This window comes from Pagrus pagrus, assembly GCF_965226575.1.
Source record: "Pagrus pagrus genome assembly, chromosome: 9".
NCBI classification, from domain to species: Eukaryota; Metazoa; Chordata; class Actinopteri; order Spariformes; family Sparidae; genus Pagrus; species Pagrus pagrus.
Window position 1 is genome coordinate 7,924,619 of NC_140193.1, and position 23,673 is coordinate 7,948,291.

Below are 23,673 nucleotides of genomic sequence, written 5' to 3' on the forward strand. Positions count from 1 at the left end.
TGTGTGTGTGGACCGTATGTTTTCAGTCGGGATGTGTTTGGGTAAATCAACAGCAGAGGTTCATAAATGCACTCAGAAAAAGCTAACAAGTGAGCTTAAAAAGCTTACAAGCTTGTGAGATACAGGTAACACATATAACAAGTGAGCTTAAAAAGCTAACAAGCTTGTGAGATACAGGTAACACATATAACAAGTGAGCTTAAAAACCTAACTAGCTTGTCAGATACAGGTAACACACTAACAAGTGAGCTTAAAAAGCTAACTAGCTTGTCAGATACAGGTAACACACTAACAAGTGAGCTTAAAAAGCTAATTAGCTTGTGAGAAACAGGTAACACATATAACAAGTGAGCTTAAAAAGCTAATTAGCTAGTGAGGTACAGGCTACATGCTAATAAGTGAGCTTACTACCTAGCTAGCTAGCTAGCTAACACGTGTTTAGATACTCAGTTCCAGGCCCTTTTTCTTTTCATTAAGCATACATGCTTCTTGACATCCTTTCAGTGTAGCAGGCTAACCTACAGTAGGCTAATCTAGGCTAGGTTACAGTCAAAAAGCTACTTCTCACGACACAGAGGGTGCTGCCCTTGATGCAGGCTTTGAAAAACTGATGATGAACAAGATGATGATGCATGCTTTTCGCCTAGGATGGCACCAGAAAGTCATATTTTTTATCCAGCCATTGCAAACAAACAGTCATGACATCAAACCCAACAAGGTTGCAAATGTGCAATGTGTAAGAACTGGCCACCTGTCAAGGTCATACTCCCCCACAAATAGGGGGACGGTATATCACCAGACTAACTGCTGCTAACTGTAGCTGCCCTTAGTTAGTTAGCTCACTTAGCTCAAAGTGGTATTATAATAAAGGACAGGCCAGGGCTAGCTGGTTAGCATTCTAACTTGAGCATCTCTGCAACACAGTACATAGATGTCTTTGATATAACATCATTCTGTTTTTAGTCAGTTTTTGAATGTTTTAAACTGAGATTCTAACATATTGCAGTGATTGGATGATTCTGTTGCTTGCTAGCGGATTAGCATGCTCACTTCAATGCTTGTTAGCTCACTTGCTAAGTAGATAACCTGCTAGTGAACTTGTGTAGGCCCTGCTGGGTTGAGAATAGATGAGGAGATGCACTGTACTGTAAGAGCTAACCAGATAACCTCAAACTGTCTTTATGAACCTCTGCTGTTGATGCATCATCATTTTATGTGTGTGTGTGTAAGAGAAAGAGAGACTGTCACTCAGTGGTGTGGCGTGCACATGTCTGTGTGTGTGTGTGTGTGTGTTTCACTCAACCCCGGCTGGCGTTGTGCCTCCAGTTTGAGTCGTATCTCTGAGCATTGAGACTGTTCTCACTCCATTCAGCTTTGTGTTCACACGTCTGCATGAGGCAAAGTCCGCGTGATCCGCCGGTGGTGCATTTTACCAAGGATGTCAGAAACGTCAAAGATTGCAATTTTACGTTGGGGATGTGTGTGTACATGTGTGTAAAGGTTGAAATTTTGTGTTTGTTGAGCGCGCGTGCGTGCGTGTGTGAGCGCATGTGTGCGTGGGCAGTTACAGTATGTTGAAAATGATGTGACCTGTTAGCATGCTCTGGTTCCCTCTTTTCTTTATGTTATTCTGGCCCAGGGTTCAACAGCTCAGTGATTATTGTTTTTCCCCACTGAAAGCAAACAGAGTGACAGACGACACTGTTTCTGCCAAAATAAAGGACCTGAGAATATGACAATGAGCAGGTTCGTAGAAAGCAAATGTGAATGTGGGTGAAGGCTAACCTCGAAGGCTAATGTAACTGCCTGTTAACATACAGCCATTCTGTGTAATCACCCAGTGTGGCCCAATACTTAATCTTAGCCTTATAATACTCTGACTTTAGCTTCCTGGTCAACCTTGTCATACGTCCTTTAATTTGGCAGTTGGCAGTGCTTTTATCCCAGGATGTCATTGGGCTGACTCCGTGTTTGGGCCAGGGGAGGAAGATAAACAGCCTGTTCTTCTTCAAATCCTCAATCTTTTTCTTTCTCAGATTGTATATCCATTTTTTAAGATATATTAAAGAGAATATAAATAAAAACAAGTGTGTCTCGTTGGTTTCATCATGTGCGTCTTTCACTGACTTCAAGCTTTCAGTGACTTTCTACGTGAATAATTTGTTCTATAAAGGCCAAATTAGCATCTTTAGTTAGCTTGTCTGTCTGATCAACAAGCCCTAAAGACCTCCTGAAGGTTTCCGGAGGCTGAAGGTCATCCGGTGCACGTGGACGGTATGGATTGAGTCAATGAATGCAGCAGCAGCAGCAGATCACCTGGGACCCTCACTCATCTGCATTCTGAGTCTTTTATCTCTGAAGGGACATGACAATAAAATCTTTAAGGAGGATGTAAACGCTAAATTGAATTCCAGTTGTCAATGTTATTATTTGATTGGCTTTTGTTAAGCAGATGTTCTGGTGCAATACAGTTTTTAAATTGTGAGGAACAGAGATGAGTTTTCTCCTGGCATTAATTAGTGGTTTCACTCTTACAAATGTTGAAACAGTACTCGACACATACTAATGTGAACGTATCTGCAGTTTTCACAAATGTTAACTGCCATCATTTTATCCTGGTGACTGGACTTCTTCAAAACTAAGACTGAAAGTTTGAATTAAATCAAAACATACAGTAGATTTAGTTTTAAATTGTACATTTATGGAGATTTGAAGAATCGTTCATCTGAAATCGTAGCTTTCAGCTGCATCTTGTGGAAACTGAACCATCTCCTTGACACCTGAGCGGCTCACTCGACACATGAAGGCCATGAGATGTGACTGAAAGCTGCAGAGTAAACCATGTAAGTGAGTTGAGAATTGTTCTCCTGCATCATTAACTTGAAAATTAAACTTTTGGTCAGATTTACAGTTCTGACATTTACTCCCTGTTTGCAGCTTTATGGTGACAGTCTATTGAGTGAGAAGTGAGGTGGGTACATGTGAACGCTCACACACTTGGACGCAGTTTTTCACTCCATCTTGAAGTGTCAACCATTCACACATTTAACTTGGCTCAGGAAGACACTCGCACACCCATCTGCCAGTCACCCACACAGCCCGTCATTATACGCAGATTGGAGGAAACACACCGTACTGTGCACTCGACCTCTGGCTATACTAACTCTTGAATGTCCTGTGTATGAGAGCTGGCAGCCATTGCGCGGTAATGAGATGTTTGAATGCTATAAAACATATTTCTTCGTCACAACACACTACCAGCTGAGCTAAAATAGGTTCTGTATCAGGTCCTCTTTAAACAGGCCTCAATTAATTTTAAGTGCATATTTCCTCTTCCATTAACAGCCTTGGGGAGGAGGTGAGAAAATAATGAGTAGCAGCAGAAATTGTTTCCCTGCAGACTTCTCGTTGACGGCACACCTGCCCGCCACATTAAGGAGGAGATTAACGGCTTTAAATGGGTTTAAATGATGGGTCATTTGTCAAAGGAACAACCCTGTAAGATGTGCACTCGGCGCCACGAGGGGGCTTAAGGGGGTGAGGTTATTGTGTAAGCTTATGAGTTGACGGTTTGAGTCAAACGTAAAAATGCTTATGTGTAGCTTTGTTTGCAACTTATTTGTGTAACAAACAGCCAGCAGCAGCAGTACTAATACAGGGATTGTGATCTGTAGTTTACCCGTAAACACGCTGACTTTTTTTGGCTATTGTAGTATCGCTTCTCCACGAGCAGCCTGATGGCGCCCGGCCTGTCCGCTCTGCCTAGCCCAGAGCTGCCGAAGGAACCAGCAGGTTGTAGGTGGTCTACTGACATTGGGTATTTCCTTTAGAAATACAAATTAGCCGAACTTACCTCAAAACCGTAACAGTTTCACGAGAAGTTTCCAGCTTCATGTTCAGAATTGGGATTTCAGTAATATTTAAGACATAATAAAACAACTTGATTTAAGAGCGACGTTTGGCTGCCCCCGGGGAGTGTTTCTCAGGTGACGTTAAGATTAAAGCTTAGTTCAGCACGGACATTAGTTAGAGGCATCAGTATACTCAATATAGCTCAATATAGGCTCAATATACAAATGGATGGCAGGTGTTTTGTAAAGAGATTGATTGTATGTATGCATATGGGAGGGAAATCAGATTATTAATGTTATGTAGCCCTGGAGCCAGACACAGAGAGATGGTCAAAGGTTCATCTTTGTATCTTAATTCACTTTGTGTGCATACAGATCGTATGTGTGTTTGCTTGTTGTGCTGACCTGGTGGGTGTTTTGGTGCCAGCTGCTTTACTCCTCTCCTCCTTCTCTGACTTTCCTCTCCCATCGCTCAGCTGTGCGCACACTTCATCTCATCCCCCAGCTGTTTCCAAGCTGCTTCTCACTTTTGCAGCTTTTCACAAACCTTTTTGGTTTTGACTAAAATACCACTGAGGAGCTGAATCCAAAAGGAGGAAGAAATGGATCCAGAAATTGTCGGGGTCATTCCTCCCTTCCCCTCACTGGATTGATATGTTGAAGAGGCCGACAGCAGCAGCAGGATTGAGGTCCTGTAGGTTAAATGCTGGAAGGACTCCTGATATTGATACCAATGAACCAATCAGACTATGTCCACTTTTTCTGGCGTCAGACAATTAGGCTTATTATTCTGTGTCTGTACATCGCTGGCTTCATCCGTCTGTTAAATGGCAGCTTTTTGTCATTCAGACAAAGAAGACCATTAAGTAAATGTTCTTTCAGGCTTCATTCAGACCTGACAGGATCTTTAGGGAGAGAGTGGCAGCGACGCTGATAAAAGTGGTGAGGTGGATATGATGTGAACCCTGTAGAGCATTCTGCATGTCTGATACATTATGCACACCCACAACAACTTGTGCACACATAAAAGGGCAATATGTGCATTGACTTAGCTCATCATTGGGATGAGTCACACAAGAGTCACTTCCCTCACCAGATTGGATGCAACATTTATAGTGACCGTAGAGAAACGAGTCTGGATGTCTGAACTCTTCCGAGTTTGAATTTTTAAATGTTTTGCTCACTAGATGATGATGATATAAGTCATTTTTAAAAGCTTTTGTTTTTTTACTTAAGCCTATGACACGTGCAAATGTGAAAGAATCAAGGATTATTTTAATTTCCTTGAAACTTTGGTATGTAAGTGTTGATATTCATTGCATATTTCAATGATGTTACTCCTTTGTTGTTTGTTTTTTTATTACCTAATGTTTTGCACTTTTCACTGGCTGTGATGTTACATTCAGTGGTTTCATTTTGTCTGGGCATTTTATTTTCAAGCTGTCATTTTCCGATCTTATCAGGCGTTTGTTTATGTTAAATTATTGTCCTTAAACGCCTCTCCCCTTTGTCATTTGTGCATATACACAGCATTAGTTTTCCTGTGTGACTCAGTGGCTGCATTAAACAGATGGACACATATAGATACAGTATGCACCCTTTACAATAAGTAAAGGTGTGGGATGGAAAGATCGAGGGTGAGTTCTTCATGCTTTTCATTATTGACTGGCTTCTCCTTCATAAAGCCATAGAGACTTTTTCTCCAGGTGTGTGTGTGTGTGTGTGTGTGTGTGTGTGTGTGTGTGTGTGTGTGTGTGTGTGTGTGTGTGCAGTGAATGGACACATGTATACATGCTCACACATGTCCACCTATGTTCGACAGCACATGTTTACCAGTATGTGCCTCTCTACCTCCTTTGTTCGGCTTTAAAAGCTGCCCACATGCTCGTTCCAGCCGTGGGAGGCTCTTCATTGTGCTGTGAGATTAGCTTGGCAGGCTGCAAACAGCACTAATACATTTAGTCATGCCAACTTCTTCTACAGAAGCAGAAACAATGACTCCATCGCCGTAATTAAATAAAGCTCCAGCTATGCTCGTATTGCTGTGTTCAACTGGAACAAAAGTTAACGTCAGATGAACATGCATTTTTGACGTTATTGCTTAATTGTGGGTTCAGAGTCGAAGTGGTGGTGGATGTGAGGATGTGAGGCCAAGTGTGAGTCACACTAAGTCCTAAAACCGGTTTAGTTCAAGTTGAATTTTATGGCACATGTTCACACAAAGTGCTTCACATGGCGGTGGAAGATTAAATGTTAAATACATTTCAACAAGTGGACGGCAACAACAAGCTGCACAGCTGAATTTCCTTTTCAGCATTCAAACATGTTCGGTGTAAGCACGTTACGGCACGATGCATTCATGAAAGAGCGTTATAAGTCAGCACCGCACACATCCAGCAGAATGATGTACTTCGGCTTAGCTCATCAGTGGTGAATGAAAAGTCACTTTCCTCGTTAGCTTGAATGCATTTCTTGTGTAAAGAAGGACAAGGGTTAGGGTTGGGGATAATAATAACGTTTTGCTCAGTAGATGCCACAATCCTTAGGTTAACGCCCACCAATACTGTTTGTTAAGATTCTGAATGCGTGCAGAATACAAGAAAGAGACCTTCTGGAGGATTTAACACCCGAAGATCTGCTTTGATCCAGAAAGCACTGATGCGAGGAGAGCTCAGAGATTTTGATATTGAAAAGTGGATTTATTTTCACTCCTGTTTATCAACCCGACTCTAGCAGCGATCCATTGAAGGGTGTTTATGTACTGTAACGATGACTGCTCGAAGGGAAATTAAATGTACTTTACTGCACGAATGACATTACAGAGGAGAGACGTTAAGAAGAGAGAGAATCGATGTCTCTGGTTAGTGCTGAATTCAAACAGGCAGACAAACACAACCTCGATGTGTACCATGGCTCGCTAGCTCACAGCTAATGCACAGTCAAGTAATCTGGCTGTTTGGGACAAATAAACAGTCGTGCGAGTGACGCAAATGACCACAAATGATCCAAACTCACTTTATTGGTGGTGAAAGTCTCATTCATCGACACTCTTCCTCACTCCGACTCTCTCCCAGAAGTTATAGCGACAAGAAAATGAATGAAACGCACCGCTAACATAAATATATAACAAGGGTTGTCATTTTTAGACATTTTAATGCAGAAATCTTACATATTATGTCAGATTATGACAGATAACACATACAGTGCAGCACTCACTGATTCAGTGGCTCAGTGAACTGTTACTACAGTCAGGTCTGAAATGTGCACTTCATCTAGACTAGTTTCACTAGTTTTTGCATCATCCTAAATTCTAGGATGAACAGAATTTTTTTCCAAGAATGAAAAATGTTTCCTGCTCTGCACTGTTCTGTGACACCTGCTCATATTTAGCTGTCAGCTGCGTCCTACACCAGCGACCTCACGAGCTGTTTGTGAGCATTCAAACAGAGTTTACTGGCTAATTAGTTTCCAAAGGCAAAGTAATCTCAACTGGCCCTTTCCAACAGTCTCCTGCTGCACTAATGAACCTTGCTGAGGATATTACAGTCAGTCAAATCAAAGCCTCTGGAGAGGAGACTGTTAATTTCTGTTAACTACATGAGCAGTTTACCTGTGATGGCAATGTTGACAGATAATGCAGGCCTTACTGGTGCATGGTTACATTTCTTTGCACTGTTCATTGACTGACTGATTTTCCATCAGTGCAATAGTGTGAAACCAGCAGCAGTCCTGCCCTTTGTGGGCTGCTCCATGGCACCTGATTTTGAAAAACAAAAATTGTACTGCAAATAGTCTCGGCGAGAAACAAAGATTTTTTTGATCCTGAGAAGAAAAAATAAACCTTCTTCTTCATGTGCTGACCCTTTTCTTTAAGTGCAGCTGCATTTTTCTTGAGTTTGATAATATAAAGACAGTCCTTGAGCACAACACCACTTCTTTTTCACAAGTTTTTGAATCAGTTTGAATTGTGCCATGAATTTGATGATGTTTGCCAATTTACAACATCATTTTGCGAGTCAAGACAGTCACAGTTTGGCATGACCTGGCCGTCACTTGGTCAGTTTTGTGGGCTAGTTAACATACTTCAGGACCAAGTCTACAAGGATTCGGTTACAGGTATTGGTGAGATTTAAACAAGATGATGTCACTTCCGCGAGTGTTGGGTGTGCACGCCTTCTAATTACGTATTTTCAAGCTCTTATTGTTCATTCGTTTTATGACAAACAGTGACTATCTCCAGTTGAAAAATCATCTTTTAAATTGATGAACATCATATGTGATGTCTCCTGTGTTTACCTCTTCCCTTTTGCCATTGTACTTTGTACTTCGAGTGAGTGGTAAGGGACATCGTTGTCAGACATTCCCGTGTTTAAATTACATTTATAAGTTTGTTTATTAGCTTAAACTTTTTTTGTACCGTATGCTTAAAATATGTCTCTGCCATTTAATTGGTGTAGGAGCTCAGGATTTTGTTATTCACCTGTTTTGTCAGAGCAAACAGAGATCGCCTCCAGATATCCTGGTGTGGGCCTCTTCATCAAAACACAACGCACACAACGCCAGTCACCGCTGGTTACATAAGTCCAATCAGAAATTCGACCAATCAGATTTTGACCTTTCAGACCATGACCTCTCTAAGCCAATCGTTTTCTTGCTGTTAAATTTTAAATCTATAAATCGGAGTTGTTCTTGTTCACAAATCTCCTCAGTTTTCCTCCTTGTGCACACAAAGCTGAAATCAATTACATGTCAATACTCTTAAGCCTTCTTTCAGCTACTTTCTCCTGATTTTGTGTCTTGTAATACCTCCTTCCTGTGTTCCTCCTCATCACCCTCTCTCTCCCTCTGCCTGCCTCTCTGGAGACTGGCCACTGTAAGGCCTCAGAGCGTGAGACTTGTCTGATGGAGCTGCTTAATGTGACTGAAAAGATAAATGGACATTGCGTGACTCACAGACGCAAACACCACCCATGAACCGGAGAATATGAGCTTGGTAATTTCCTTTTTTTAACGGAACATACACCATGTTGAGATGGAAAAGACAAGTACGGAGAAACTCAATTAACACATTTCAAAACAAAGTCCAACAAACACAAGCATTTCATCGATCTACCGGAGAAGTCAGTCCTGTAAATCTACTTTTTTGGGCACTTCTCGTTAGAGTCTCATCTCCTCGGCTGTCTGTGGGCAGATTGAAACGTTGCTCCAGGTTCCGCTGGGAAATTGCGAACGAGACAGAAATACACCAGAGCCGCTTGGGAGCAGAGGGAATTGAATTCTGACACACACATACAGAGCGCTGAAAATAACATATATTAACATGAACAGCAGACATCTGCGAATGACATTAAGGCATCTGTTATTAACATGTGGGGGACATTCGGAGGAGGCGACTGGGAGCACTTTCTGACATCCGTCGCTCAGATGTGCCCTTATTCCTCCACCATCAGACAGATATCTGCAGTATTCTCTTCATTTCCAACCTTTCAGCCGGTGGCAGGATGAATCGCAGCAGCAGGAAACTTTCAGATACATGGTTTTACCATTAAAGGCAGCTCGGGCTGGACCAAAGTGTCCCCAATGCATCCTGGAGATGAGACTCAACAATCAACTTTTTTTCTTCCAGGAAGTTTTGTTGTGATTATATTTTAGTGGCATCACAGAGAAGTGCTAGATGTATGCTGTCTGGATAGAAGCTGAGAAATGTGTTAAAACTGAACAGGTGTTATTCTCTCCTACATAGAGAGCCGAAGTCAGTGTCGTATGTTGATTGAGACGATGTAGTTCACTAACACCAACATGGCCGCTGCCTCGGCACAGAAAACGCACTAAAAAAGGAGACAATCGCAATAAATCTTGTCATATTGACAACTGCAGTCATGTGAAAGGAAAGTTTGTCAGTTTTGGAGCAGCTCTGTAATGTTGAAGTTACAGGTTTCGGTGACCGTTCACGAGATGACGTCACTAACGCGACCGTGGGCTGCGTCGTCTTTATAGTTACAGATTTTCATACTCTAGTTCGTCACTAGTTTTGTGACGAACTGCGACTTTCTTGTGTTGGAAAATGATCTTTGAAATTGATAAACATAGGTGTAGTTAGTGACACAATTCAAACGGGATCACAAAATTAATTCCCTCTCTCCATTCAGTATACAAAGTTTTTCCCGAATAAAGTCCCATGTGGTAAACCGGACGGAGGCGTGGCTTCGGCTCTCTATCGCACTGAGGGACACGCCCACCGACGGTTGAGGTGGAGCTGGTGTGAACGAAGACGTCCTGCTGCAAAATTAATGTCGGTGTCAGAAATTAAGGAACAGATTCTAAAAAAGTGACGGCTGCAACGCTCAGACATGAAATGGAGTGAAAATAGAGAAAAAATGTGCACAAAACATTAAAAAGTGACACAGTATGACGCAAGCTGATGACTTACCTCTTCTTTTCTATTTACAGCAGCAACATCTGAACCATAAAAGAAGAGAAGAAGGTTCAGAACAGCTTCCTCGCCCCTCTTTTGTTCTGTCGAGTCACTTCCATGCAGCGGTTGGTTGTTTACTTCTCCGAACAGGAGCTTCCGTTTACTTTCTTTATCCTGATAAACAAACCTGTTGTTATGATTTGCAGCTGGAGATTTACTGCACAGGAGCAACAGGGTGCTGTGAGAGGAAGAACTAAGACTAGAGATCTGTGGAGGCACAGCTAAACCAGATTAATAAAGACGAATAAAGCTCTCAGCGTGTGTTTTCAGTGAGATATCTGGAGCTAGAGCATCTGTCTGAAGCTTTTAAAAGAACAGAGCAGTGAAAGAGGTGTGTGTGTGTGTGTGTGTGTGTGTGTGTGTGTGTGTGTGTGTGTGTGCGTGTGTGCGTGTGTGTGTGTATGTGCAGCAGGTAGTGCAATCTAATCTTCAAAAACCACGATAAACACTTCCAGCAGGTCGGTCTCACGCTCTGAGGCAGTTCCCTCCACAGGGACACAGATCCCCCAGGCTGCACAGGTGATACACCTAGAGCCATTCATGTCCTCTGAATCGCTTAAACATATATTATCTTTGTATTATAAATAATATAATCCTATAATATACATATTATTGTATAATATAGTATAATAAAAATAATGTTATATCTTCTCTTATTCTACACAGGCGTGAAAATGGCCCTGATGTGTGAAATATTGAGGGTTTGGGACTAAAACAAAATTATTACTTTTTAACATTTAATGTTACAGTTAAGTTTAAATACATCCCATATTGAAATTACAATAATATTATGATTTCTGTCCTTGACCTGCTTCATCTTACATGCACCACCTGGCAGCAGGGATCATATGATAACTGTCTATTTTAAATTGTGCAGTCTGTGGCAAAAAGGTTTTAAGATTTTGTCTGTGTATTTGTGCTGGTTGGATGACTGAAGCCTGGTGGCAGCTTAGCATTCCCTCTTTAAAGGTGCATTATGTAGTTCTGGGGATGAAATTTCATACTGTTTTACTTTGTTTGAAGCTTAAAAGGTTGCAGGGGACCTTATTTTCCTCTGAGAACAGCTTGTTTATTCAGTTTTGGAAAAAATAACCTCATTAATATTGTAAATATTAAAATTCTCCGTTTGAAAACTGTTTCACGTACACTGGAGGGTAAACCGGATCATTAAGAGATAGTTGTTGATTTAAGCTTTTAGTTTAGAAAGCTGACAATTAGCTGAGCGATAAAAAAACAATAAAAAAATACAGGGAGCGCTGAGACAATACTGAGAGGTAGAAATAAAGGATCGGCATGACTGACCTAGATAGAGAGGGTAGATGAGATGCTTGCCTTTGTGTGGTAAAGCAGGTCCACCCTGGAGATCTAATCTTCCAATGTCAGTAGAGAACTGCTCTCAGCTGGAAAAGAGACATTTTTACACCCTCTTGTCCGTCTGCAGCACCCATTACTGGTAAAAATTTTAATGGAAAGAAACTTTGAAAAGGCAGCTAACAGTGTGACAGTATTAAAAGCCTTTTTCCTGAGAAGGATTACCATGCAGCACCACTTATTAATTCACCTTTTTAAGAGGAGCTTAGGAATATGAATGGGGCGATGCAGTAGCCCTAAAAAAAGTAAATTACAGCTCGTAACCATCATCCTCAGTTAAACTTTCTCACATTTTCTCTGATGAAATTTACATTTTTCATTCATGTATTGAAATGATTTGCAAGTTCCCCTTTTTAACCTGTACTGTTGGTTTTAGTGATTTCTTTATTCCTTATTCACAAAATCATAAAGACTCAATTTTAGTTTCAACTGTTGAAACAAGATTTAATTCCTCTGAGCAGCAAAACAAGCAACACAGTTTGGGGCAAATAATATTTTGGACTTGCGTCTCTGAGCCTGATCTCTGACCTCAACCCACTCACTGTCCTTGGTTATTATATAAAAATCAACAGTCTGGTGCATCATTGCTCCCGTCACACTATCTGCTGCCCTCGCACACACGTGTGGCTTCAGCATCTAAATCTCCTCAGGTTGCTTTTCTCCTTCATCAATAACTCGCCAGGGAGACTCAAATCTTTAATAAGACGAGTTAGCGTGGGTGGGAAAGGTTATGGCTGAGAGCGATGTACAGTATTCATCGTATTTTTTGTCATGTTTGACATTGTGCTGATGAAAAGATGTGACCGCCAAGCTGTGAAGTGACATATAGGCACACACAGTCCAACGCGATTGTAATTTGTTCTTTAAATTTGATCACCTGTGTCAATGTTTACTGTATGTTAACTTGCTGATAATGTCACAGGTAGGTTCATCCGTCTAGGGTGAAGGACAGGATTCATATGCGCAGTGTGAATGTGTTAGGTTTTTCAATCTTTGATGCCTGCTGCCCCAAAGCACACCGAGGGCTCAGCCTCAAATGTCAATAGAAGACGCTGGCTGAGTGAAATCTGACTTCCTTCAATGTTGCCTGCCACAGACTGTGGACGTTAAGACCCACGCATAGAAACATAAATGAAGCTGCCTTGCCTTGCCATTGCAGCTCGACTACCTAGTAAGTAGCAGGTTAGCAGCTAGCTTGTGCCACAACACCAATGTTATGTATAGCTAGTTAGCAGCAATGGTTAGCAGGCACGGTTTGTAAGCGTTATAAAGAAAGATTCTCCCATTGCAACTCAAAACTGCTGGCTGCCCAGGTAGCCTAGCTTTAAGAAAGTTGCCTACGAACAGCGTCAACACAATAGGTTAGCTAACATTAGCCATAGCCTCCATTAAATGACATCCACACTATGCCACATGCTTAGCAAACATCACGTTAACAGAAACTTTTTACGTTGGTAGCCTAAGTCAACCTAATGTCCATTTATATTAACATTTGTGGTTGAAAGAGGTAGCCAGCAGTGGTGACCTATTGACTCCTATTGATCTCAGAATGTGTCATGCTGTGTACACCCTTTACATGGAAAGCACTGGTGGGATTAAGCTAACCAATTAACATTAATCAGTCGTATGTACAAGCCCACACTCTCACCTCTTATTCAGTGTTACACAAGTGGAAGGACGCTGCTACATGGAGCAGAATTTGGCTGAACAATGGGTTTCACAGCACTTAGTGAGAAATGATGCTGCAGATGGCAATTTGTATAATAAGAAGGGCTTTTATTCTTTTTTCTTGACAACAATGAATAAAGGGGCTATTGAATGAATGAATAAAAAGCATCGGAAGTGCCAAATTAGAAGAGGTGACAAATTAATTATCAGTTGATTTTTCTGTACTCTCCTAATGTTTTAAACTCTCACAGATGTTTTCAGTCATTCAGGCTCATTTCTGCTCATGTTGAAGGTGGGCTAATATGATGAATGTTTCCTGCATGAACAGATGAAGCCAACCGGAGATGTCAATCAATCAAGCCTGATTCTGTGCACGTCCAGGTACCTGGGTCAGATCAATCGTAAGACAACGCTGCACAGTCGAGACTCAAAACAGACGTGAGTGACTTGACTGCTGGGAGATAGAAACCTGTCTTAAGATAAGAAAGCAAAAATATTCACGTCTTTTCTGGAGAAATCCCAGAACAATTAATTAATAACACTGTAAAAAAAAAAGAGTAGGACAGCATACGGCAAGCCTGGCATAACCAAACACCTTGAAAATTTCATTATTAGGCCTGTGCATGGAAATGACTCGCTGCCAGCAATGAAAAAAAGGACAATTGAGAAAAAGTGAAATACAAAAAAGGGAGATGATCACACGTCACTTCAATTCAGATGTGGTAACTTGACACCTGAGTTGATCTTGTCTCGATTGACTCAGCACTTACTTCAAATGACCTGACTTTTGTCTTGAAAACGTCTCAAATTAATTGAAACCCGGCTGGTCTCAAATGACTTGGACTTTTCTTGAAGGACTACTTGAATCATACTTGTCTTGCGTGACTTGAAACTTGAATTAGACTTGTCTTGAATGACTTCACCAAGAGATTTCAAGTAATTTGAGACGGATTCAAGACAAGTGCCAAATTACTTGATTCTCAACTTGAACTACCTAAATCTTGACTCAGACTGGTCAGTAAAAGACTCGACACTTTACTCTAATGACTTGAGACATGACACACTTGTCTTTAATGACTGGAGACTTTACTTGCACTTAATTAAGATAATACGTAATTCAGAACAAGCTGCGTACTCTAATTTACTTCTGAGCTTTACCTTTCGTATGATCTTTGATTCAAGCAGAGAGAGAGCTCCATTACAGAGGCATTAGATATATTCAGTTCCTCTTTCAATGCCCACGCAGTGTTGCTACAGTATGTGAAAAGGAGGAGGTGATAAGACTTAATTTAAATATACTGATAATTCCTCAGGACATAAAACATGAGGCCTTCGTTTTGTTTACACATGACTAAATATTGTTTTTTTTCTTTCATGTTTTTCACATTTCAGCAGATGACACTGGGGCTTAGACCTAGTGCATCCATTATGACTCAGTGTTGGTGCACTAAGCCATGCGTGCATTAATGCAGGATTCATCATTCAAATTCAACACATATTTTTCTCAAGAGTTAGAGAGATGGTACAAAAAGCTCTTAGATAATAACTGCCAATCCTCAATGTATCAGACACATTAATCAGACATTTTATTTAACTTTTCTTCATGGTCAAAAATTCAATCATCAGAAGTCACTCCAACAAAAAGAATTATACATTTCAGAACAAACGTCTCCCTCTTGCTTTTGGCACAAAGTACAAAGTAAGATCGTGTAAGGGAAGTGTGGGTGTGTTTTTAAAGTGTGTTTTGCTGACAGGCAGGTTACAGGTCAATGAATCTATAAAGGAAGGAGAGCATTCAAAAATATCAATGAGGAAAACAGTTCACGCCGCACATCGTACCACACCGGGAGATCACGAATCAATAGAAACCTTAGGTCTGTGATCCACACACTGTGCTTTAGGCTATGGCAATGTTCAGCAGAGATGTGCGTTGGCTAATCCACTGCTTCATGTTCTCTTTGTAGTTACAATGTGATCTTTCCGCTATGAATTTGCTACTCTTTGTTCTCAGTCTTTTCACATCTTCACATCGATGCTTCAATTGGCTGAAATAAATATGGTAATTGTTGGTATGGTGTTTTTCTGTATGATGAACAGGATGGATTAAAGACGTGTTTGAGGGATGAAAATAAATGAAAATGTAAGAATTTTTGGTTAATAAACTGTTTTGTGTGTCTGACTTCTGCCTCTGTGTGTTGGCCTTCAAAGTCCTCACTCTCAACTATTTCTACCTGTGTGTCTGCTGGCATTTCTTCATTTTAGTTCCCCTGGTGACGGACGATGGAAGCTACAGAACCTACCACCACTGAGCCCGTCCGAACTGGGGTATACAGACCCCTGTGCAGTGACTGCCCTTTCCATGCTGTGCTGTCTTTCAGTCCTTTGCACTGCACATCAGCCAGTCTTTACTCTGTGACATCGTTACCACCTGGATTCCTCCAGCTGGTTCAGTGTGCATTATGCTATTAAAAAACATGCCTTCGTCTCCCATTCGGAGGAGAGATGGAATCCTAGTTATGCCAAGACGTTGAGGACCTGAGGCCGGGGTCTCTGATGTGAGCAGAGGAAAAAGGAAATGAAAACTAAAAACAGACACATTCAACTCCCAATATAGCTCGACAGTGTGAACATAGAAAGCCAGCCCAGCCCAGTCGCCAGGATATAATGTAAGTAGTCAACGTTAATACAAACCACAGATACATCCAAGGCTGACATTTGTACCAAACGTGGCATATCATGTTCCACGTTATAAGCCTATTATCGGAAGGTAGAGGGGACAGTGGCGGCGTTATCACACGCCACAAGGCTGCCAACCGGCGACCGCAGTTTGACTTTGTGGGGAGATTTCCAGCTGTTTTTGTTGTGATCAAAGCCAACTATTTTTCATTGGATGGCAGACCATCTCCAGCTATTTTGCAGTGACCAAAAGGGGTAGGCTATTTGAAGCCAAACCATGATTATTCCTAAGTAGTTTTTGTGCTTAAACCTAACCAGAGCACAAGCGGAGCGTTGTGATGAGAGATAAATGGAAAATTGAACTTACGTTAAATGCTACTATAAGTAGCAACATAAAGAAACATTACTGATCTGTGGCTTTGCAGAAACATACTTAGCAAACATTTATGCTGGTGATTGGGTTGAGCCAGCTGCTTGATTCAGGGTATACATTTCAAATATAATACACATCTGTTAAAATCAGGCATCTGAGAGAAATTAATTTAGTGTTTTGTTGTCTTGATTGTGTTACAAAGACTTTCTGTCTCTCAATCCATTGACACACTGTAAATAAATACAGTATATTTATATACACATATAATCTGATATACCTGGGTTCCCTAACAGAGGTTGGGCGGACTGTCCTGTTGTACCCTTGCCATTGTGTAAAACGTTCAGCACTGCAGTTCATTTCTTGCAGTTGCAGTGAGCAATATTTTCATGGTCTCCAAAAATAGTTGTTGTATGTATAGTAGCGATATCACCACATCCGAAATTCTTTGAAGCAGTTTCTCTCAATAAAGCGTTTTTTGTTGTATTTACAGTATCTGTCCACCAGTCACTATCCGTGTCCACGTCAGATTCAGGTGAGCAGTTCCGTTCCTCTTTGCTCTGTAAACCAAACAAATGATTTCAGTCCATGTTAGACTGTCGCTGCAAATGTTCCACATTGATGTACACTCAAGCGTCACTGAAGTAGTTTTAAAGTTTCTCTTTCAGCTCCTCTCCAATGAAAACGTGTTTATGGTCCGATTGAAAGCCCAACCACTCATGAGAAGAGATCCTTTGGTCACTGAGGGTGAACCTTAGGGCCAAAAAGTACCTCTTGTCTTGAGTCTTGTGACCCTGCCCCTCTCTGTCCCTTCACTACACAATCCCCTCGCTGCGTTTGCTCCTCCACACCACCAGGGCAGTCATGAGGAGAGTGACAAGGATGGGAACTATGATGAAGGGACCCAGGATGCGGTTGGGTGGGTCCCTGAGAAGCCGCCCCGACAGCGAGCAGTCGTGGAAGTAGTACTTGTGGACTCGGATGAAGAACTCGTCCACCAGCCTGTTGGGCCAGAAGCAGTCCATCTTGTGCGCCACCAGATAGGTGCAGTTTGTCAGCTCGCCGTAGAGTCTGCATGTTGGTGAGACAAAAGAAAAGGATTAAGTGAACGACAGAATCAAAGAGGAATTATACTAGTCTTTTTTCTTACATTGCAAATTATTAGTCATTCTTGAAACCTTGATTTCAGACAGAGACAGCTAACCCTAAAAAAGAAAAAAGGAGCGAGAGCAGCAGTCATGTGCGTTCAGTGTATTGTTTAGACCTACAATGTGCAGGGGTGTGATTCATGTCTTCATGTCACTCTGCAAGTAGTCCATTCATTTGTCACGATGGAAATTCATTCAAAGCAGAGCTCCACCAAAGAGCCCGCAATCGTTGCGGAAGGTTATCTGATGAGTTCTAAGAAATCCTTTGCCAATCACACCTATGAATGTGTGAGTGTGTTGCTCCTCCATGGTGAGTTGATCGTAGGAGTTCACCAGGCCATAATTGAGTTAATGACCCATGACTATGACTGAGCACACAGAGGACACTGCGACTGCACAAATTAAGGTCAGATGCATCATAACACTTAGGTCCAAGCAGGCATATCCTTATTACAGAGACCACATACACACACTTACACAGTAACAGTTGATTGACTGAGGTTCATCAGTGGCACGGCGAGGCGGTGGAGGAGGTTGTTTTGTGTTTAAAAATTAGGTAGAAAATTCAAACTAGCTGCTTCTTTTATGTAAGGCACCTATAAGGAACCAAAACTATAAATGGTTAAACTGCAGATTTGTGCTGCAGATGTTCACATGGATACCTCCTCACATGCACCACTGACCAAGTATACCCCCTCATGGCAACAGCACTCCTTGATGCTCAGAATGGCCCAAGGGATGTGACAAAGGTGTCAACCTGGTCTCTAATTTTCCCAGCTCCCAATCCGATCAAGCATCTGTTGGACATGCCGGAACAAGTCCGATCCATGGATGTCCATACTCGCAACCCACAGGACTCAAGGGATCTGATACCAGTGCCCTGAATACCCATAAAGGTCACGTGTTCATGCCTCAATGGGTCAGAGCCAAGTCAAATCTCTGGCGGGGCCTTAATGGATCGGAGCTGTTCCAGCATGTCCTATTGATGCTCGATCAGATTGGGATCTGGGAAGTCCTACAGATGCTCGATCAGATTGGGATCTGGGAAATCCCACGGATGTCCAATTGGATTCGGATCTGGGAAGTCCTATGGTTGGTCGATCGGATTGGGATCTGGGAAGTCCAGTGGATGTCAGATCAGATTGGGATCTGGGAAGTCCAGCGGATGTCAGATCGGATTGGGATCTGGGAAGTCCTACGGATGCTCCATTGGATTGGGATGTTGGAGGTCCTACAGTTGCTAGATCGGATTGGGATCTGGGAAGTTTGGAGGCCAGGTCAGTGGTTTAAATGTTGTGGCTGATTGGTGTATATTTAGCAACTAGGGGCTCTTTAAAGCTGTTTTGACTAATGTAGCATGAAAACAGTCGTGTTTCTGGCCACCTCACTAATTCAAGTTCTTTTAGCTCTGTTTTGGTCTCCACCATTTCCAAGAGGGAAACATCTTTAGGGGCTAAATGCTCCACCATCTTCACCAAGTAGTCGCTAACGTTGATTACTTGCCATTTGGTGTTGGGCAATTGATTTATCAGAGCTTTTTTTTTGCTGCTTCTGGATACTGATATCATAATTCTAATATTCTAACATCTTTTGATGATGCACCCCGACACAAGGTGTTTCTTTGGTGAAGTTTTGTTGATGTAAACAGCTCAGGGCAGCTTGGCATGGGACCAGCGCTGCAGAGCACTGTGGCTGCTTCAGGTGGCAGGTTCACTCTGTTTACTTGTGAACTTCCTTCCTCTGCTTTATCCTTGAAGTTTGACAAATCAGTTGTGGAAAGAGAAAAAGAGAATTCTGGTCACGCTGCTGGTCTAATGAGCATTGAGGTTTTCGGAGGATGTTTATGAGTCACCGACTGAGAGAAGTCACCAGCAGAGTCAAGGCCGAGGTGGTTTACACAAAGAGATGCAGTCGGTTACAAGCTCACCACATGAAGTTACGGTCAGCGTCAAATTAAACCTGACAGCATGCATTTTCTATGAGAGAGTGTGGGTTTGTGTGTGCTGCTGGATGTGATCAAGTATTTCATTTATTTTTGTAATTTCCTTTTGATCATCCAACCCTGTGTACAGAATTAAACTTCTGTTAATTTTTGAAGAAATGTCAGCAGTTTCAGCTCCATCTTACCTTGGCCACTGACTGCATGACTGAAACATTCAGTACTATTTTTATGTCTTTAACCTCTGCCACATCACAGGCCACAGGGCAAGTGTGTACATGTATTCATGAGCACAAGGAACATGCATTGTATTATGCATGTATTGACCATAACGTTTTTATGCATTTTTTCCCAATCAATAAGAAAGAAGGGGACTTGGAAACAATGAAGCAGTTAGAAGTGTGTAAAATTGAATTTCCTCTTCCACTGATCTCCATCCTAACATCGAGCGCTGTGACCAATAGTACTACCACGGATACTCCACTTTAAGAAATGCATCTTGAGGATTAGAGATACCAGAAGTGTTGGTGAGCAACACAGAGCTTACTGTTCCTCTTTTACAGTAATACAAATAATAGAAATTTCAAATGATACGGGTTTTGATCAGCGCAGTAATCAATTGTCTATATTACATTATGTTCTTGTTGTTTTCTTTGTGAGGATCAATAAACAGCAAATGACTGCACAGTGGTAACAGGGTTACTGCTGGCTGCTGTAGGTGCAGTGACATTTAAGATTAACACAGTTGCAGAAAAAAAAGAGTAAAGAGTAAATAGAGAGTTTATTTGTTGTCAGGTCAATGCAGAGAACAGAGAAATGCAACTTTCAGCAACATTTTTACCTGATTTCACACGTTTGTTTGTCTCTTGGTTGGTTGGTTTGTCAGCAGGCTTACACAAAATCTACTGAACAGATTTTCACAAAACTTGAATAGAGGATGCGTCTCGACCCAGAATTGACCCCATTAACTTTTTGTGTGGATCTGGATTAAATGGAACAATCCAGGACATTTTTCTCACCTTCGTATAGATAGGGTATTTTTTATTTTTTAACATTTTTGTTAATTTATCAGGGAATAATGCATGGATATTGATGAAAAAATGTAGGTGTATTTAGGTGGTTGATCTATGAGTGAGTATGATTTGATGCTGATCTGATGATCTAAAATTATGGTTAAACTAGTTATGGGTGGCTTGACTGAATTAAAGGAGATTGTTTGGCCTTGGCGGAGGTATGTGCTCTACTGAGACTGTTAAACCGAGTGATGTAATCAAAAGGCTTCAAAAGGCCAAAGTATTAAGTTTATCGAGAAAGCCAGACACTCTAATCCAGTTGCGTACTGGGTGTTTATGTTAGCACCAACTAATGGATGTTGAGTTTGAGTCTGCACCATTCCCCGAATTATCTATTCCAGAATGCATTTGCCATCCCAGTTCAGACCTCAGGACAGTGGACAAAAAGGTTTACATAGACGGCTCATCTTATTTAGACAAAGAAACGGTGCTGCTTCACACAGGGTTAGCTATTCTAAACAGTAACAGAGTTTCTTGCCCTGGCATCCATTTAAAATCACTTTAGATCTACTGATAATGATATGCCGGGCTTCTACAGGCATTTGTGTCTGCTAACAAAGGTCAAAGTATTCCTTGGGAGGTAAATCAGCACATAGAGTAAGTCAGTGTCGCATCCTCTGTAGACTGCAAAGGATGCAGTATCACATTTCAGGGATCCACCTGTTGCTTTTATTCACCCCTTTTCACAGCCCAGCGCACACTTAATATGAATTTTATGGAAAGGACTAGACATAAACAAGATTAAAATGATATCGAACGGTCTGTTTACTGCTCACATATCTTTTTTTCTCCTGTTGTGAGTGCAGTTTTGTTCAGTCCATCACTTCCACATCATTTTGCGTTATCAGACAGCACACACCAGTGAGCATGGTCAAGTTTGAGCATAACTGTGTGCCCACTCTCACGTCGAGTGGTTTTTCATTTTGTATTTTCCAATCTGAAAGTGTGATGTGTGTGGGAGATGAAGTATGCAATATTACATTTATTTTTTCAGGCAATATGGGTTTTGAAAAAGGGATGTTTAGGAGTTTGAGCTTGCAAAATGATGCTTGGAAATGATTTCAAAACCTGTGCTCGTATATTGTCTGGGAGCAAATGAAAAATTCATCTTCAGAACAACTCAGAGGTGGAGACAAATAAAGAGATGGAGACAGATGCAAAGTGAGAGACAGGTCTAAATTAAAGCATAATTGACCATATTTATAATGTCAAAGATGAAGGACAGAGGGAGCTGAATGCAGCAGGCGCATGGTGTTTTTAGTAGTTTGATCTGTTGACTGAGGAGCACAGTGTGAATAAATAAAACCTGGATGATGAATAAATAAAGACAGAGCAAAGCTGCTCCACTGACTTGTGAAATGAGTCTGGACTGTTCCTTTACTCCATTGGGGGACAGCCACAGCGCTCGGTGCGTAAGGTGGACAGGTATGAAGCTACCGGGGTGACGTGACTTAGTTATGTAATTGCTGTTGTCCTTTAATGGCAGAAGGATGCCAGTGAGTCACAGAGACTTGAACTACTCACATGATCTCTGCCAAGGAAGATGTGTTTTTGTTCAGGGTCAACAAATGGCTCCTCAAAAAGACGCCAATGTCTTAAGTCGTTGTGTGTTAAGACACATTTTGTTTTTCGTGTGTCATTTAACACCGTCAACGCAGAGTGCCAAAGTCCAACCCTTGGTCACAGTCTGTCATAAAACTAATGAATTATAAGACTGTGAAAATACGTAATTATAAAGACTACACAGCCAACAGTTGCATTAGTGTTGAACGCTCACCAAAACCCATTACTTAAACATTGTAGAGCTGCTCCTGTATAATAGCAGCTCACAAAACTGACAAACTACCCTTTCAACTGCAGGTGTTTATTCGACCAGATTTATTGTGATTTCCATCTTGTTTAGCACCTTTTCTGTGCTGAGACGACGGTGGCCATGTTGGTGTTGGTGACGTGTTAAGCGAGAAGATGTAGTTCACTAAGCGCTTTAACACAAATTAGATGGTACTTTACTTTATTCACAACAAATTTTGACTTTATTGACTTGGAAAAGTCTACTGTGTGGATCCAGAAGCAGTTTAAAACATTTTGTACATTTGCCATTTTCAGAATAACAAAATTCCCATCCACACACACATTAGTGAGAAATCCTCCTCCCACCCTGTAAAAGCTTAAGTAGAGGAGTGATAATTCCTATGGAAACCATTCACACAGTTGGAAATACTATTTTTAAAACAGACTAATATCATGCTGTCACCTTCTAGCTTTTAATATGTCATATTTGTCTGAAAGTCTGAAAAGCCCACTTATGTCGCGTTTGCCGTTGCCCTCCTGACAACCTCTGAGTCATATTATATTCAGGAGCAGTTTATATTTAGCCGTGTTAAACTTCTCTTTGAAATCACCATCAGAGTGGCAAACATCTCCAGGGTCACGCTGCGCTCAGATAAACTGCATACCCGTGTGAAAAAACCCCAAAACTCATTCATTTGAAGGAGACTAGTCAACGTCCTGGTGGATAATATTGTAACATTTGTGTATTTCTTCAGTCTAGGATTCAATCGTTGCAACAAAAGATAAAATAACTGCTGCCGTGACTTCCTAGAGGTCTAAAATGTGCTGTGCTGCATTTAGGTGTCTAATAACCCTTGATACTGATGTATCAGTTACTCTCACAGGACTTCCTGGATTGTATTTCATTTCAACTTTCCCGACCAGTGCAACCAAATGCATTTCTTTTCAACAGAGGACTGTTTTCAGCCACCCGACTGGATTGTCATCACCTGATTGATTGGGCGTTATCCCTGTAGAAGTTATTGGATGCATCAGTAAAGAAAAAAGAAAGAAAGAGTGCATCACAAGCCGCAGTGGTTAGTACACTTGCCTCACAGCAAGAAGGTCCTGGGTCTGAATCCTGCTGTGCAGAGTTTAAACCACCATCAAAACACATTACAAAGTTCAGGACTTTATTTCCTGTGTTCTGATACACTGGGAATGATTTTAAATGGCTTTAATGTAAGATAGAACGGACGCTCTGGGGTCTAAAGGGGTTAAATGATATTAACACATAGCCATGCTGCATACTGCGTTCTGTCAGGTGGAAGT

The 23,673-nt window shown here is 41.4% G+C and overlaps 1 protein-coding gene across 1 annotated transcript in view; it reads right to left on the reverse strand.

Annotated features, from left to right (window-relative positions):
- Positions 1-14,927: 14,927 nt before the first annotated feature.
- The window catches only part of ramp1 (receptor activity modifying protein 1), a 62,674-nt gene continuing 53,928 nt past the window's right edge, over positions 14,928-23,673 (reverse strand). Inside the window, exon 3 of the mRNA XM_084361210.1 lies at positions 14,928-17,482. Coding sequence (XP_084217336.1) covers positions 17,227-17,482 — 256 coding nt within the window. The 3' untranslated portion in view covers positions 14,928-17,226. The remainder of the gene's footprint in view (positions 17,483-23,673) is intronic.